At 42.9% G+C, this 16,702-nt stretch overlaps 1 protein-coding gene across 7 annotated transcripts in view; it reads left to right on the top strand.

Annotated features, from left to right (window-relative positions):
• Positions 1-2,919, top strand: part of DAZAP1 (DAZ associated protein 1) — a 49,566-nt gene extending 46,647 nt beyond the window's left edge. For 3 of the 7 annotated variants that reach the window (XM_089690740.1, XM_089690739.1, XM_089690744.1), the window contains one exon: positions 1,931-2,919. In XM_089690740.1, the coding sequence (XP_089546866.1) occupies positions 1,931-2,106 (176 nt within the window). In that variant the 3' untranslated portion in view covers positions 2,107-2,919. The remainder of the gene's footprint in view (positions 1-1,930) is intronic. The other 4 variants (XM_089690742.1, XM_089690741.1, XM_089690743.1 and 1 more) reach the window with 2 other exon arrangements.
• Positions 2,920-16,702: the final 13,783 nt, after the last annotated feature.

Raw genomic sequence — 16,702 nt, 5'->3', positions numbered from 1 at the left:
GTCAAATTCTGACCTCTTAGGGGTCTATTGTAAAGCGCTGCGCAAACTGTTGGCGCTATATAAATCCTGTATAATAATAATCACAAGTACTTATGGTGTCCAGAGGTACTCAATACTGCACAGATAAATGTTGCAACTTGTAGTTGGCCTAAGGCCAGACTGGCAAAGAATGGCGTTTGACAAAATTTTGTAACTCAGTGCCTAATAACCAAGATATGGTTGGCACTGTGGGACATTCTGGCAGGGTTTTACTGTACAGTGCATATCTAAACCCCAAACCAAAAATGTAATTTATTGCAGCTTACAAATCCTTAAATGTGATGATTGCAATATTTTCTTTTCTTTGGCTTGTTTTCCCTTTTATTTTCACCTAGTGATTTGGCCAGTAACACACTTCCTGTTTTAGCCCTGGTTCACACCAGTGCAAACTTAACAGTTCAAAGTCACACCCCATTTGCGGCAATGGAACCGTTCAAATCGATGTGACTTGTTCCAATACTATTTCTGTCTGGCTTCAGTTCGACTTGCATTGGCATGTTAAATGAAGTCGCATAGATGTCAGCAAGCTGCACATGAAATTGCACTGATGGTTGGCTTTGAAGTTGCACTGAAGTAGGTGTGAATTAGGGCTTAGGGCGGCTCTTATGGAAAAACAGAATGGTTGGCCGCACAAACAGCAATGTGGTGGATGAAATCCTTTATTGGAATCCATTACATGCAATATGATAAGAACATGACAGCTTCAAGACAGGACAGAGGAGCAGTATACTTGTTTCACCAAATGGGCGGCTGTACTGAGGTGCAGAGGAGTTGCCCTTAGACAGCAGCATTGTCAACCTGTGACGATGGTAGCCGTCTTAATTGGCCAGTTCCGGATGAAATGACTAATGTACACTTGCGCTGTGACTGAAATGTAAGCTGTGCAGCTCAGTAAGAGGCAGGTAAATTTATTGTAGAAAATACTTTTCCTGTCTTTTCTGTAGTATATAGCCTGCCTGCTTGCAACCTTTTTTACTGTAGTTTTTTGCTTTAAATGATTTGTCTCAAGCCAACTACCACTTTTGCTGGAAATCTTGGTCTGTTAAAGCAGAACTAACAGCACCATATTCACTTCTCCAATGGTAAGAATCCCAAGAGGGGGTTCCCTTGCTGGCATCTTCCAGATGCCAGTTTTTGACCCTCTTTGATTGGCTGGTGTGGGAAGATGTAGCTCCTGCATATGTGCAGAAGTTTGTTATCCCGGCACATAGGGACCATGCTGATGACGTTAAATGAGCTGCATATGCTACAAAACAACTTTTAAGCAGGCAGGTTATATTATGCAATGTCTCTTCTACAATAAATAGCCTGCCTGCTTGTAAGTTTGTAAATGTTGCCTTTTGTTCCACTTAAATGAAAGTTTAAAAATATTCACTGCATCCCACCACCCCCAGTTCCTGATATTTCAGTGATAGATGTCTAAGTTCCTGTAGTTCAGTAGATGTTTTATGTAAAACATTCATTAGGACACAATAATTGTCATTTTTCACTCTGTACTCTGCCTTGGGAGAAGAATGTAGTTTCTGTCGCACCCTTAAAAATTCAGTATGGTTGAGAAAACATGCTAGTTTTATGGAAGTAATGCCCAACTTTTCTGATGTGCAATATACACAAATAGGCTTAGATATGTTCCAAACCTGAATTACAAAAAAATGTAATGGAAAATTGTATACAAAAAGTGCACCCATCTGCTTGTGTGACTTAAGCAAAGAAAAACATGAAGCTTTTACAAAATAGTAGTGTGCATGTGTTATGGTTTGCATTTGGTGGGGAGGGGGACAGGACTGAGTTTACCCTGTTTGTAGCTTGTGTTAACGCTAAAAATAATGCCTGAATGTGTATTGGTTTTCGTTTGCAAAATCTTTATACTTGCCTGTTTTGTTTGCTATAGGATATGGACAGGATATGAGTGGGTTTGGACAGAATTTCTCTGACCTCAGCCAACAACCCCCCTCATACACGACAGGAACAACTGCACCAGCATCGGCAGGCCCGCCTGCGGGTGGCAGTGGCTTGGGAAGAGGACAGAATCACAATGTGCAAGGATTCCATCCTTATAGACGTTAACATCAGGGAATGGGGTGCACAGTGGAAACAAGGACGCATCCACCTCTGAACTTGTGACAATCACCTGGTCAAGACACATCCTGCTTAGAGACTTGTGGAGGTTCTATGATTGAAGGATAAGCTGTGGGTGTTTGGACAAGAGTTTTTACATCTTTTTTTGACCCATCAGCACAAACAAAGCCAATGAGTCACTGGTTCCAAACAGGGTCTTGAAAACATCTGCAGCTTTAATGGAACTCTTCAGGTTTATTGGTTCATATTGTTTTCCTTATTTTGGGGGAATTTTTTTTCTCTGAGCCTTTGTTTTACCATTAATTGTAAACTTTTATGTTTAAAGATAAAATATATACATTTAAAAATTGTGAATTTTTTAAAAAAAAAAGATTTTCTACTATGTATGCAGGTTTATTTTTTAATTTAATTGCAGGGTTTCCGGCAACACTGGAGTTCAGAAAAGTTTTAACTCCTTGCTTCTGAATATATTTTTCATTAATTTTATTTTATTTTGGGGGTTGTGGGTTGTTGAGTGCAATAAGTCAGCATCTCTGAGTTACCCAGTGATTTCCTACTGAGTGTAGTTCTTGATTTTGTTACTTGACATGAGGCAGAGTGCAGGGAACAGTCACCTGCTCAAAAGTCACCAATGCAGAGACTTGATTTGTGCCCCTTACTTATTGCATTCTAATTGCAAGTTCTCTGGGGTATTGGAGCCATCTCCTAGATGTAAATTCCTCAGGCTGAAGGTGTGCAGTGCATTTTGCACTAACTGGTGAATACCTCCTGGTTTGAATAAAAAAATCATTTTGGATGATACATTTTGGTGATTTTCTCATTATTAATCTATTGTTTAAATTTTTTAACTGCACTTTTACTATTAAAGATAAAAATGGGAACTGTTTCTGAAAAACGGGTATTTGGTGGATGCACAAAGATTAAGGGCCAGTTCACACCACATGCAGTGCAGTGCTTTTTTTTTCTGCGTGAAAAAGGCATGGAAAATATGTTACATGGGTTCCAATGGCAAAGTTCACACCAGTTGCAAAAAAAAAAAAAAAATACAACATGCTGCTTTTTTCCTGCATAGAACTGTACTGGAATGCATCAAGAATGCATACCAGACCCCCCAGTACAGTGAAAGGAAAAGGTATAAAAAAAAAAATGTATTTTAACTTCTATGATCCTCTTCTGCTCACATGCACATCTGGACAAGATGGAGCATTGAAGGCTGTAACCAATAACGCCTTCTCTTGTGTGCAGTCTCAGCAGTGCAATGTCCATAACCAGGAATAAGCCTGCCAGTGCAGACATCTTCTTTACACAGCCGCACACAGTACGCAAAGGACACTTCCAAGCGATAAACAGGAAGTGATCCGACAGGAAAGTGACCCAGAAGCATCTTGCAATTGAAATGACCCCCAAAATAGTATGGGGGAAAAAAAAGCATCTGGAATGTATCCGGAAACACATCAAAAACATGTTAAAGCGCATTCAGAAACACATCCGAAACAGATCTGGAAGATGTTTTTGTGATATGAACTGAAACTTCATTTCAGATTAAACTGGAATTACAATGTAAATAGATGCAGCAGAATAAAAACATGGTTCAATAGTACATGCAATAAAAAAAACTTTACCTATACAACAAATTGTGACACGTAACCTAAAATACTCTTCTAATTTCAAAGCTGTATTCTGGGTAGAGATTGCTTCGCAAAACACACAGTCATGACTGGGGTTAGGCCAGCAATGGGCAAACTACGGCCCGGCGGACCTTTTAATCCAGCCCGCGGAGCTAGGCTCCCGCTAGGCTCCTCTCACAGTCCGCCCTGAAGACCGGTGTAGCATGAAAATCTCCTATGAGGATCTGTCCCCCTCGACGTATCTGCGCATGTGCCGGAGATCGCCGATCGGCTGCTAATGCCTGAAACTGGCACATGCGCAGATACGTCGAGGGGGACAGATCCTCATAGGAGACAGATTTTCATGCTACACCGGAACGGCGCGGGAACACGGCGAGAGGAACGCGCGGAGCAAAGGTAAGTGAATTGACACGGGGGACTTAATATGGGGGATGAATTACTATATGGGGGATTAATTACTATGGGGGAATATTACTATACTTACTATGGATGACACATCATTCATCAACTCTTGGTCCGGCCCCCGGGTCCAATATATGAACCCATTGCGGCCCTCAAGTCAAAAAGTTTGCCCACCCCTGGGTTAGGCACTATGCTATCAATCAATTTTTATGGAAAGGAAAAGAGATGAAAGGACAGCGATGTCCCTGGAGGGTCTTAGTACGCTAAAGCAGGCTTAAAATTTTGAGTTTAAAGCTTTAAACCTGTAGTACATTTTTGTATTTTTTTTTGTTTATCTCCTGCATCTTTAACCACCGCCCGCCCTATAGTACAATGACGGGCGCAAGGTGGTTCTCTTGTTCTGATAGGACGTCATATGATGTCCTACCATTCTCACTGCGCATGCGCGGCTCAGGGAGCGCGCAGCACGGCGATCGCCGGTCCGCTGTGTCCCTCGGAAACAGCGGATCACGGAAAGAGCCGAAGATGTTGGCTCGGTCATGTGATCAGCTGTGTCCAATCACAGCTGATCACATGTAAACACGGAAATGCCGGTTATCGGCATTTCTCTCATCTCCAGCTGTTACCCTGACAGCTCAAGAGGAGAGGAGAGCCGGTAATTGGCTTTCCACGGAGGGGACATGTACACTGATCATCAGGGCACTGATAAGTGTGCCCTGATGATCAGTGTGGCCCCAGAAGTGCCACCTGTCAGTGCCACATATCAGTGCCTACCAGTGCACATCAATGCCACATATCAGTGCCCATCTGAGCTGCCTTTCAATGTCACCCATCAGTGCCGCCTATCAGTGCCCATCAGTGATGCCTGTCAATGCCCATCAGTGCCACCTACCAGTGTCCATCAGTGCCCATCACTGCAGCCTCATTAGCGCACATCAGTGAAGGAGAAAAATCACTTATTTACAAAATTGTAACTAAGAAATGTTTTTTTTTTTCAAAATTTTCAGTGGCTTTTGGTTTAAGAAAAAATAAAAATCCCAGAGGTGATTAAATACCACCAAAAGAAAGCTCTGTCTCAAAAAAATGATAAACATTTCATATGGGTACAATGTTGCATGACTGCGCAATTGTCATTCAAAGTGTGACAGCGCTGAAAGCTGGAAATTGGCCTGGGCAGGAAGGGGGTATAAGTGCCCTGTAGGCTAGTGGTTAAAAAGACTTTAGTAACTAAAGTCTCTTAAAAGATGTAAGTTTAGTTTAGAAGTATAGCATAAGAAAAAGTGCTTATTTTGATGCCAAAAAACATGGAATAGCAAACATGTATTTTTTATCTCCAGCAGAGACCTTAGAGAAGTGTGGCATAAAGAAAAAAAATGCCTCTTTTGATGGCCAAAAAACATTGCATAAAATAAATAACAATAGAAAACATTTTGCATTTTTTATCTCCAGCATCTTATTAAAAGAGAGCTTGGAGAAGAAGTGCATTAAGAAAAAACAAAGTGCTTATTTAGATGCCAAAAAACATGGCATAACAATAGTAAACATTTTATCAAAGATGTGCTAATAGAGCAGGCATGGTTTGTGTTGTACAGCAGGACCAAGACTTGTGTAATATCCTTTTTCAATTGCAAAATACCACTTCAATGGCTGTGTGTGGCTTGCAATCTATTCAATGAAGAAAAAAAACAAAAAATGATTTTTTTTTTTTGGTTGACAAAAAGCAGTAGGAAGCCAGTTTCACATCAAGATTTGCTATGGTTTTCATTGTACAGCAGGAACGACTTGTGCCATACCCTTTTTCTGATGCAAAATATCACTTCAATGGCTGTGTGTGGATTCAGCTCAACGGCAGTTCAGATTAAACAAGGCAGTTCAGCTCAACGGCAGTTCAGATTAAACAAGGCAGTTCAGTTCAGCGGCAGGTCAGCTCAAAGGCAGGTCAGATTAAAGGCGGTTGTTCAGCCCAACGGCAGTTCAGATAACGCCACTTCAGATTAAAGGCTGGCCTGATTGAAGGCTCCTCTGGTGGCTCGGTGTGTCTGCTGCCTGGGCTGCCTTTCAGGAGCTGGTCTCTTCCGGGCGGAGCATGGCTGCTTGCTTGGTGGGTCTGTCCACGCATTACAATTGTGAGGGACCAATGGCGACTCTAGGGAAAAAACGGCGCAGATAAGATACCACAGTCAAAACTGGGAGGGCACTGATAATTTTCACCACTACCATATGAGGATGTATTCATATGCATACTCTGCTACCAATTTAATTGAAAATATTTTTTTTTCATATTATATTAAATTTGTGGCTGATTGTGCATAGGTGTGCTGTGCATTTTTTGTTTTTTTAACTTTTTTCGAAATCATTTTTCCCCCAGAGTGCAGCACAAAAAATTAAATTTACCTTAATCTGGCGGGTGTAGGGATGTGCACCGTTGGCGCGGGTCTCTTCTTTACGTGTCCCCCACGTTGGTGTAGAGCGGGCCTCTCCTCATGTTCCCCAAGGTGGTGGAGAGAGTGGGCCTCATGTCCCCCAAGGCGGTGGAGAGCGGGCCTCTCCTCTTGTCCCCCAAGGCGGCGAAGAAGAAATCAGAAGTCTGCTTTACAGCGAGGCTTGGAGCGCAAGTGTAACGCAGATCGATCCCTGGGGATCGCATTGCAAGCCACCCGCTCCATCTGTGCTCGCCAGAAAGGGATTTGGCGAGCAGAAATTTCAAGTCCTGCGCTAAAGGACCTGCTTCTATAACTCTTACTGCTGGGGAATTTTGCATTCCTTGTACCTCTACTTGCCCAGTTTTATTGAATGGCAATAGTCTTCTGCATACTACACTGTTAACCCCATAAAATCTTAATCCCAGTGCTCAATGAGGAATCTGAAAATCTGTCAGTGGAAACTGGATAAATCCCTATTACTGGACGAATAAATTAGATCAGTTGTTGAAACTGAACACTCCTTCAACTTAACCAACAAGTGGGGAGACTCCACCGTTCTTGCTATGGGAAACCATAACTTCTTTACCAGAAGCCTTCTGGTGCCTCAAGGTGCTAGGCTCAAAAATGTCTGCACACAAAAAATAATTTTTTTTTGTGAGCCTTTTTCAATTGCGTCTGGGTTATAAATTCTGATCATCCTTAATCTTAAAATGATTCTAAAGGTTATTTTTTCTCCTTTGGAAAATAAACATGTTATACTTACCTGCTGTGTGTAGTGGTTATGCACAGCGCAGCCTGGATCCTCCTCTTCTTGGGTCCCCTGCAGGCTCTCCCGGCCCCTCCCTCCTGTCGGGTGCCCCCACAGCAAGCATCTTGCTATGGGGGCACCCACTGCTCCGTGTCCATTCACACACGGACCCCTCTCCTCATTGGCTGGCTCCTGTTGCTGTCAATCATAGCCAATGAGAAGACAGAGACCTGGGACAGCAGAGGCTGTTCACAACGCTGGATCGTGATGGGCTCAGGTAAGGATGGGGGGGGGGGGCACTGCAGAGCACAGGTTTTTTATCTTCATACATAGAATGCATGAAGGTAAAAAAAAAGCCTATACAACTACTTTAAATAACCTCTAAATCCTCTCCTCGAGACTTAGTGACCTTTTTTGCTTTACAAAATCAAAGCCAAGAGCTCTGAATCCAATAGATTTTGTTACAAATGGTGCACAAATCGAGTAGAATGCTGGTGAGAGTCCTCAAAGAGACCAGATTATAATCATACATTCTTGTGCAAAGACTCTAGGAGGTACAATAGATTATTATAGTTTATGGGCTGGACACAGACAAAGTTTTTATAGACCCTGGGTTATAGGCTAGTACCTTCAGATGATTGGACACTGACAAGCTCTGGCACCCCTTATATAGAAAAAAAGATGCCCCCCCCCTTTTTTTTTTTATAAGTTATTATTATTATACATTATTTATATAGTGCCAACAGTTCGCTCAGTGCTGATATAAGTGATCACATACCCTCTGTTTTCAGCTGCATGAGGAACTCTGAGATCTAGGGGAAGAGAAACAGCATTACACTGATCTTCCCAGTGAATGGCTGTGCAGGAGGGGGTGTGTCAGCACAAGTCTGATCACTTGAGAGCAGGCTGAGTTCCCAGCACAACCAGAAAATTTACCACACCGTGCCTAGTGTGGTCGCTTTTTAATAGGAAAGGAGCAAAACAGAGAACAGGATATTTTTTCATAAAAGTACATGGTACAGCAGGCACATACCAGGAATATGAAATGTTGGGGTAACTTTACCCTTTATGGCCACAAGTGATCTTCCCTAAGTACTAAAATTCCAACAAATACACTCAGCCCTAGCCGGGGTGCAGTTACACTCAATCACCTCCAGTAATGGAGTGGTTCTTTACAGAATGTATGCCATGTTCCACTAAAGCTAGGTATACATTAGAATTTTGGATGACTTTTTTTCATTATAGGAATGTTGGCCAATATTTCTAATCATTAGTGGGGTCGAAACGACGTTCATTTTTGACTGCAGTAACCAGAAACTTTGAATGAGCAGGATGGAAAATTGTTGAATGTACAAGCTTCTAACAGTGCATGTGGTTTTCATTTGGTAAAGTTCATTCATTCCAATATAGAATGCTAAAAGCAAAAGCATTCTTGAGCTACTTTCAAGTGACATTTGAATGTTCTCAGAATTTTTGCTCAAAATGTTTGCTCAAAATTCTAGCAGTGTAGACCCAGCTATAGACTTTGCCACAGTTAGACATCCAAAGAGAGGTGAAGAACACTATGTGGAGGCAGGTAACCTAACATGCTAGATCTTATCCTTAATCTGATACAACACTACCCAACAATCTCTTGCTCTAGGCCTAATTGGTTCCAGTTAGACAGCAGGAGAGGAGTGCAGAACACTCAGTGTGGCAAAGCCTATCTGGAGTCAAATAATCTGTAACCTGCTAATTCTCATTGCCCTTAATTTGATATGACCCTGTCCAACGATCTTTTGGTCTACAATGAAAATTATATGGTTTGTATAACTTATTAACCATCAGTACAAAGGTAAGTCCATGAGATCTCATTCAAGGCAGAAATCATCCCCTGGCTTATTCTTAATCATTACTATAAACTACAAAGATGTAGAATAGGTTGCGGAGGATCCTTCTTATTCCACTGTGGTTGTTTCAAACATCACGTCAGGCCTTCAGTCTACTTGTGGGATGATTTTGTACACTTCTGATTGAGCCTTTTTCATAGGATCTTCTTCTGCCCTTACTTTATATCTCTGTGCCTGCATGGATTTGTCTCAGTCCTGTTACTTTTCCCTTTACTAAACTGTTTTTCAAACGCCATAGTTATTTTTCTTTTTACCTTAGGGCTCGTTCACACCATACATTCATGCAAACTGACATGCAGAAATCTGTTTTCATGCATGCCTCAGTAATTTTCATACACGTTGCAGATTCCCGTGCAGAAAAAAACTATCTGCACGTGATACTAGTGTTGTGGTATGAACAGAGCACAATTGATTTTGTTGTGCCCTTGCAGAATGCATGCAGAAACTGACGTCTCTACGCCATGTTGTGAACGAGCCTTTATACAAGGTAAATGATTTTGAGGCATACCCTTGGTATTTCTGTCAACCTTGTAGATCCTCTTATGGAGCAGATCACTGATGGGGTGCTGTGTTTGCGTGAGTGCTAAGAAGCAGTTAAACACAGCAATCTAATCATGCCTTCTCTGCTTTTCACAGGTAAATGCACCTATCTTCACTCCACTCTTAACTACAATAACACATTGACTGCTGCTTTCACTGGGTAAATGCTCCTATCTTCACTCCACTCTTAACTACAACAACGCATTGGCTCCTCTTAATTTCAGAACAACTAGTGTATATATATTCTTGTATAGGTTGTTTAGTTCTCACCTCTAGCTGCACTCGTTTTACGACTGTAGTCTGTGTCTGGTGTGTTTGAGAAACATCCCCCCTATTCATGTGATCCTTATCAGTTCCTAATTGGGGCGTAGAAGAGTGCTCATTTGGCCATCTCCCTATAAATTTAGAACAGCTTATGGGGGGAGATCACTGATGGGGTGCAGCGTTTGTGTGAGTGCTGCGTTGATGAAGTGCTAAGAAGCAGTTAAACACAGCAGTTGAACTAAAACAGGATAACTCAAGCAGCAGGAAGATACAACAGCAAGAAACTCTACTGCATGCTGGACAGACTTCAAGCAAACACCCCGGGAAACATCTCTTACAAGTCTGAGTCCCACTCTGTGTACCTTTTAATATGTCCTCCACTGCTCTTTTCCATATTACTTTCCTGCGTTCCCAAAATCTCACTTCTTTACCCCTCTGCTCCACCCCAAAACTTGTTCATCTCCCTACTACTGCTCTCATCATCTCCTGCTGATACTTGATTCTCCTGCTCACCCAAACACCAGGACTTGAAGGAATGTGCACTCGTGTACATCCCACTCCCATGTTACTTTCCTCACCCTTCTTCTCCTAACCTCTGGGGATATCTCCCCAAACCCTGGTCCTCCAGTATTTCACCCACACACCAGGCATCCTCCTCCTTCCAGGAATAGCCGCAATCCCCTCAATTTAATATCTGTCCCCGTGCTCCCAAAAACAACCCTCCCTTTTTCATGTGTGCTCTGGAATGCCCGCTCTGTCTGTAATAAGCTCACCTCTGTCCATGACCTTTTTGTCTCCCACTCCCTTAACCTACTAGCAATTACAGAAACCTGGCTCCAAGCAGCAGATTCTGCTTCCCATGCAGCACTTTCCTATGGAGGCCTCATCTGGACCTACTCACCCAGACCCAGTGGTTGGAAAGGTCGTGGGGTTGGTTTGCTTCTATCCCCACTGAGCACCTTTCAAGTCCTCCATAGCCCTCCCTCTCTATCCTCTTCTTTCGAGTCTCACTGCATCCGGCTGTTTTCTCCCATTTCTCTTAGGATTGCAGTGATCTATCGGCCTCCTAGACCGGTATCCCACTTTCTTGATGATTTCTCCGCCTGGCTACCCTACTTTCTCTCCTCTGAACTACCCACTATCATTCTCTGAGATTTTAACATCCCTATCAATGTCAACAACCTGGCTACATTGCCACTGCACAGACATCCATCCCACTTAGCATACCTTATACTAAACCTCCCTCAACACTTTCCACTTTCGACCTTGCTACTACCGAAGAGGTCACTAAGGTTTTCTCGGAAGCCCGTCTCACTACCTGCCCCCTGGATCCTGTCCCCTCACAACTACTGCCGTCACCCTTTCCTTCCATCCTATGCTCCCTCACTCACATCTTCAATCTTTCCCTCTCTAACGGTGCCTTCCCCTCCCCTCTAAAGCATGCGCACATCACTCCCTTACTTAAAAAGCCCTCTCTGGACCCCCCAACCTGAACAACTTAAGACCCATCTCCCTGCTGCTATTTACCTCTAAACTCCTAGAACGCTTAGTCTACAATCGCCTGAGCTTCCACCTCACCGACAACAACCTTCTTGACCCTTTACAGTCTGGCTTTCGCTCACTACACTCCACTGAAACTGCCCTACTAAAACTCACTAATGATCTACTAACTGCTTAAACCAATGGCCACTACTCCGTACTCTTACTACTTGACCTCTCTGCGGCTTTTGATACAGTTGACCATCCCCTACTCCTCAAAAAACTCCACTCTCTTGGCCTCAGAGACTCTGCTCTCTCCTGGTTCTCCTCCTACCTATCGCAGTGCTCCTTCAGTGTTACCTATAACGCTGCTTCCTCCTCTTCACTCCCTCTTTCTGTAGGGGTGCCTCAAGGATCTGTCCTTGGACCGCTTCTCTTCTCCATCTACACCTCCTCCCTTGGTCACTTGATAAACTCCCATGGCTTTAAGTACCATCTCTATGCTGATGACACACAAATCTATCTTTCTACCCCTCACCTCACCCCTTCAGTCTCCTCTCGCATTACTAACCTGCTAAGCAACATATCGGCATGGATGTCACTCCAATTCCTCAAACTCAATCTTTCCAAAACTGAGCTTTTAGTATTCCCTCCAGCATGTGCCCACTCCCCTGACTTCTCCATCAAGATCAATAACACAATCATCATTCCCTCCCCTCATGCCAGGGTACTAGGTGTACTCCTAGATTCCCATCTGTCCTTTCACCCCCAAATCCAATCAATGTCTAAATCTTGTAGACTTCACCTCCACAACATCTCCAAGATACGCCCATTCCTAACCTCGGAAACCACTACTTATTCACTCCCTTGTTATATCTCACCTTGACTATTGCAACTCCCTCCTCATTGGCCTACCTCATCGCAGGCTATCCCCTCTTCACTCTATCATGAATGCTGCTGCCAGACTTATCCACCTTACTAACCGTTTTGTATCTGCCACCCCTCTCTGCCAATCCCTCCACTGGCTTCCCATTGCCCAACGGATATAATTCAAAACATTAACAATAACGTATAAAGCCATTTATAACTCTGCCCCAAATTACATCAACGATCTTATCTCTAAATATCACCCAAAACATACTCTCTGCTCCTCGCAAGACCTCCTGCTCTCTAGCTCCCTTGTCTCCTCCTCCCATGCTCGTCTCCAGGACTTTTCCAGAGCTTCCCCCATCCTCTGGAACTCTCTACCCCAATTCATCAGACTATCACCTACTCTGCTCACTTTTAGGCGATCTCTGAAAACCTATCTCTTCAGGGAAGCCTATCCTGCCCTCAGCTAATAATGGAATCTTCTACTCTTCCAACCAGTCCATCCCCCACAGTTACTACCTTTTGTACCACTAGCCCCTCCCTCCTAGATTGTAAGCTCCAAGGAGCAGGGCCCTCCTTTACCTCTTGTATTGAACTGTATTGTTGCTGTATTGTCTCCCATTATATTGTAAAGCGCTGAGCAAACTGTTGGCGTTATATAAATCCTGTATAATAATAAATAATCCTCTTATTCTCAGAGCACACTCTGTAACTTAATTTCATCTAGACTCACCCATAGTTTTGCATCAAAAAAGGTCTGTACACCCCTTTGTATTGGCCTGGGGTTAACTCTGTCCCTTTCCGCTAGGTGTATATGTAAATTTTTCTGGTTCAATAATTTGTATTAGGTTTTTAACATGATCAAGTTAGCACCAAATATGCCCTTGCAAGGGCTACCAATAAAAACTGCATATAACAGTAAGTCAAGGTGCTAAATATAAACTGACAAACTTGTAAACAGATAAGTGAGAAGACCAGGAGGGATACCTCACAAGAAAGATAAAAAAAGAAATTTACAAAATTGCATGTTTCCCTAAATGGGAGAAGGAAACGGAAGATGGGTGGTCAGGGACCCCATGAGTAGGAGAGAAAATAAAAAGGGGGGGGGGGCATGGTGGGAAAAAACTGGGGTACAGGTGTGTTCAATATAATAGCGTGTTTAAAAAAAATACTTAGGTGCATTGGGAACACTGCACAGTCTATTCCAAATCACAACATGAAGAGAAAGGTTTTAAATGTATTACTTTACAGAAAGTAAAGAAAAAGCAATATTAGGCTGTTCAAAAAAATAGCAGTGTCTGCATTTTTCTTTACAAACTCAAACATTTACTGTATAAACTGAAAAATGCTTGTAGATTTAGCTTTCCTGTGAATCACGGAACTAATATTTAGTTTTGTAAGCACTATTTCTGAGAACTTCTTCACATCTGTGTTGCATGGAGTCGACCAACTTCTGGCATCTGTGAATAGATATTCCAGCCCAGGACGATTGCACTACATTCCACAATTCCTCTGCATTTCTTGGCTTTACCTCAGAAACTGTATTCTTGATGTCACCCCACATGTTTTCTATTGGATTAAGGTCCAGGGATTGGGCTGGCCACTCCATAACGTTAATCTTGTTGGTCTGGAACCAAGATGCTGCTCGTCTACTGGTGTGTTTGGAGTCGTCGCGTTGAAACACCCATTTCATGGGCATTTCCTCTTCGGCATAAGGGAACATGACTGCTTCAATTATTTTGATTTATTAAGTGTTCTTGCATGGCAAGACCACTTACTGTTATCTCATATATATATTCTTATTATTATAGCCAAATTTACCACCCTAACTCCTCCCACAGTTTTTACACTACATAGACAGTAATATACCGAAACGTGCGGATTGTTCCCGATTGGTGTGATATTAATTTGTGGAACATTTCGCTCACTAAATATCGGCATTTTTGCGGTGAAATTGGTCCCGTAGGAATGAATGGCGGAATGTTCAAAACTAGAGTGTGAGCTGAAAAATCAGGACATGATTTCTAAACTGCCATCACTCCCTCATTTTCAAGGCCACCTACACAAATCTTATATCAAAACATTCAGCTATCCCTGCTGCCACTAAAAATGTCCACGGCTAAGCCATAGTCCTTATAGTTTTCACAATATGACCATTTGTTTGCAACTCACGCCACCCATTGACATTCATTGAACCTCCACTCTAGCCACCTCAAATTTGAAGGGCAATTTCTAAACTGCGACTGTGCCTTCATTTTTAATATTTCAGAGACATACTATGCATCAAAATGTAGGTCTGGGTCAATATAAAGCTCTTCAGTGTAGGATTTATAATTTGTAAACTACAACCGTTTGAAGATGGCAACCGCCAGTGAAGTGAGCAAGTTGGAGCAGTTTGTTTTGAACCGCTCCTCTCTGCCCTTGCTGTAGAGTGAGTTGCCATAGGAACCCAGGTGTGTGAGCAGGCAGCAGAGTGACAAAAGGTAGAGTGTGAGTTGTAGACTACTGGTGGAGGCAAGAACACTTCACACAATTACCCCAGAAATTGTAGCTTTTCTAGTTCAAACTGATCCATGATCCCTGGTATGCAATAAATGGGCCAACACCATAGTATGAGAAACATCAGCATATCATGGTGCTTGTGCCACCATGCTTCACTGTCTTCACAGTGTACTATGGCTTGAATTCAGTGTTTGGGGGTCCTCTGACAAACCCCTAGACCCAAAAAGAACAATCTTGCTTTCAACCCACAAAATGTTGCGCCATTTCTCTTTAGGCCAGTCACTGTGTTCTTTGGCAGATTTTCTGAGAGAAATGCATTATACCCAGCATGTACAACATCTGCTGCCTTTATGTTTAAGTAAGGGCAACCTGTTTGATGCCTGTTTTTTCACGGAATGAATGACCTCACTAATTGAAGTCCACACTGCTAGCATTTTGAACACACCTCTTTCAATTATTGATTCAATTACACAGAATAAGCAGCACGCATGTCATAACTGTTGGATCTGTTGCTTTTCTATTACTCTTTTACACCTACTAGTAAATTATTTCCCATGTAAAAATATAATTTATACCATAAACAGTGATCGATCTGGTTAGTGATGTTGGAACACAACTGTATATGTACATTTTTAAAAAGTGAGATTGCACAAGCTAGAGATTTTCGCTTCATTTTTAATCTAACCTCCTTTACACCATCTTCTGCCCCCAATGTACTTTGAGACTGCAATGAGGGATTCTGAGGGAACTTATGAATTATTACCCATGGTGGATCCCTCATTTCAGGCCACCTTATTATCCTGTCCTCAGGCCTTCAACATTCCTAATTCCCCTAAAAGGAAAATAGTTTCAATTCTTCATAAGCATGGCATATAACTACTCCACACATATCCTTCTTATTAAGGGTTACGCCTTTCCAACTATCATATAGGCAACCACTTTATTAGGGGTTGTTCTCAAGTACCACACCCCAGACAGCTGTTTTTTTTTTTTTCCCTCCCTCTATAGGTTTTTTTTTTAGTGACATTCAGTCTTCTTCTCATCAGCATAAGTTGAGCAAGGATCTGTCCCAGAGGCCTACACCTCTTTGAATTTAATTACAACGTCACTAAGGCAAACCTTTCTCAGCAACCTTGGGGTTAATCCGCTATGTTCTAATTGCTTGCTACACGCATGCATTTCAGATATATTTTTCTCTTACATCCATTGACAGACACAGCCTCTTTACCTATATTCATTACCAAACAGGGTTTTATAGCCCCACCTACAAGAGTAAGGACACTAGGCAGAAAAAAGCTTGGCACCTCCTAATTTTCTTTTTCCTGCGGAGATCTATCAAAAGTCGAGCTGGGCAATGGGCTGGATAATCTAGATCCAGCGGTTACCCCAGTCTGACCAGCTCAACACTTGGTTGGCCACGACAATGCCCTATGGACCGGGGCGGCCAGCGAGGTAAACATCTAGCAGGGACACATATGATTGGGCGCCTATAGTCTATGTCACAGTGTTACCCCTGTCCAACAGCTCCACTTTGGTGGAGAGGAGGATCTGTCAAGAGAGCCTTACTCGTATGCTCCAGCCGAATTGCTAAGTAGATGTCCCCTCCCTTCTATTCCTGGACGCAGTGTGGGGCGCGGGTACTCCCTGGGGTGGTTGGTCCCTGCACGGTTCTTCTCCCACCCTCCCTCCCCTGACCAGGTGGTGGTAAACCTTATCCTCCACCCACCCTCTTTGCCTGCTGCACTGGGTATTACGTGTCCTACCTGGGTCCATTACTGAGCGCACTGTGCCCTGGCAATCCGGACACAGTCTGCTGGGGGGGGGATGCTTGCCCTGAGG

The sequence above is a fragment of the Staurois parvus genome, unplaced genomic scaffold (assembly GCF_062004578.1).
Source record: "Staurois parvus isolate SC_StPar_1 unplaced genomic scaffold, SC_StPar_1.0 ptg000541l, whole genome shotgun sequence".
In the NCBI taxonomy this organism is placed as follows: Eukaryota; Metazoa; Chordata; class Amphibia; order Anura; family Ranidae; genus Staurois; species Staurois parvus.
The sequence above is the reverse complement of the archived record's forward strand: the minus strand, read 5'-3'. Positions and strand labels throughout refer to the sequence as shown.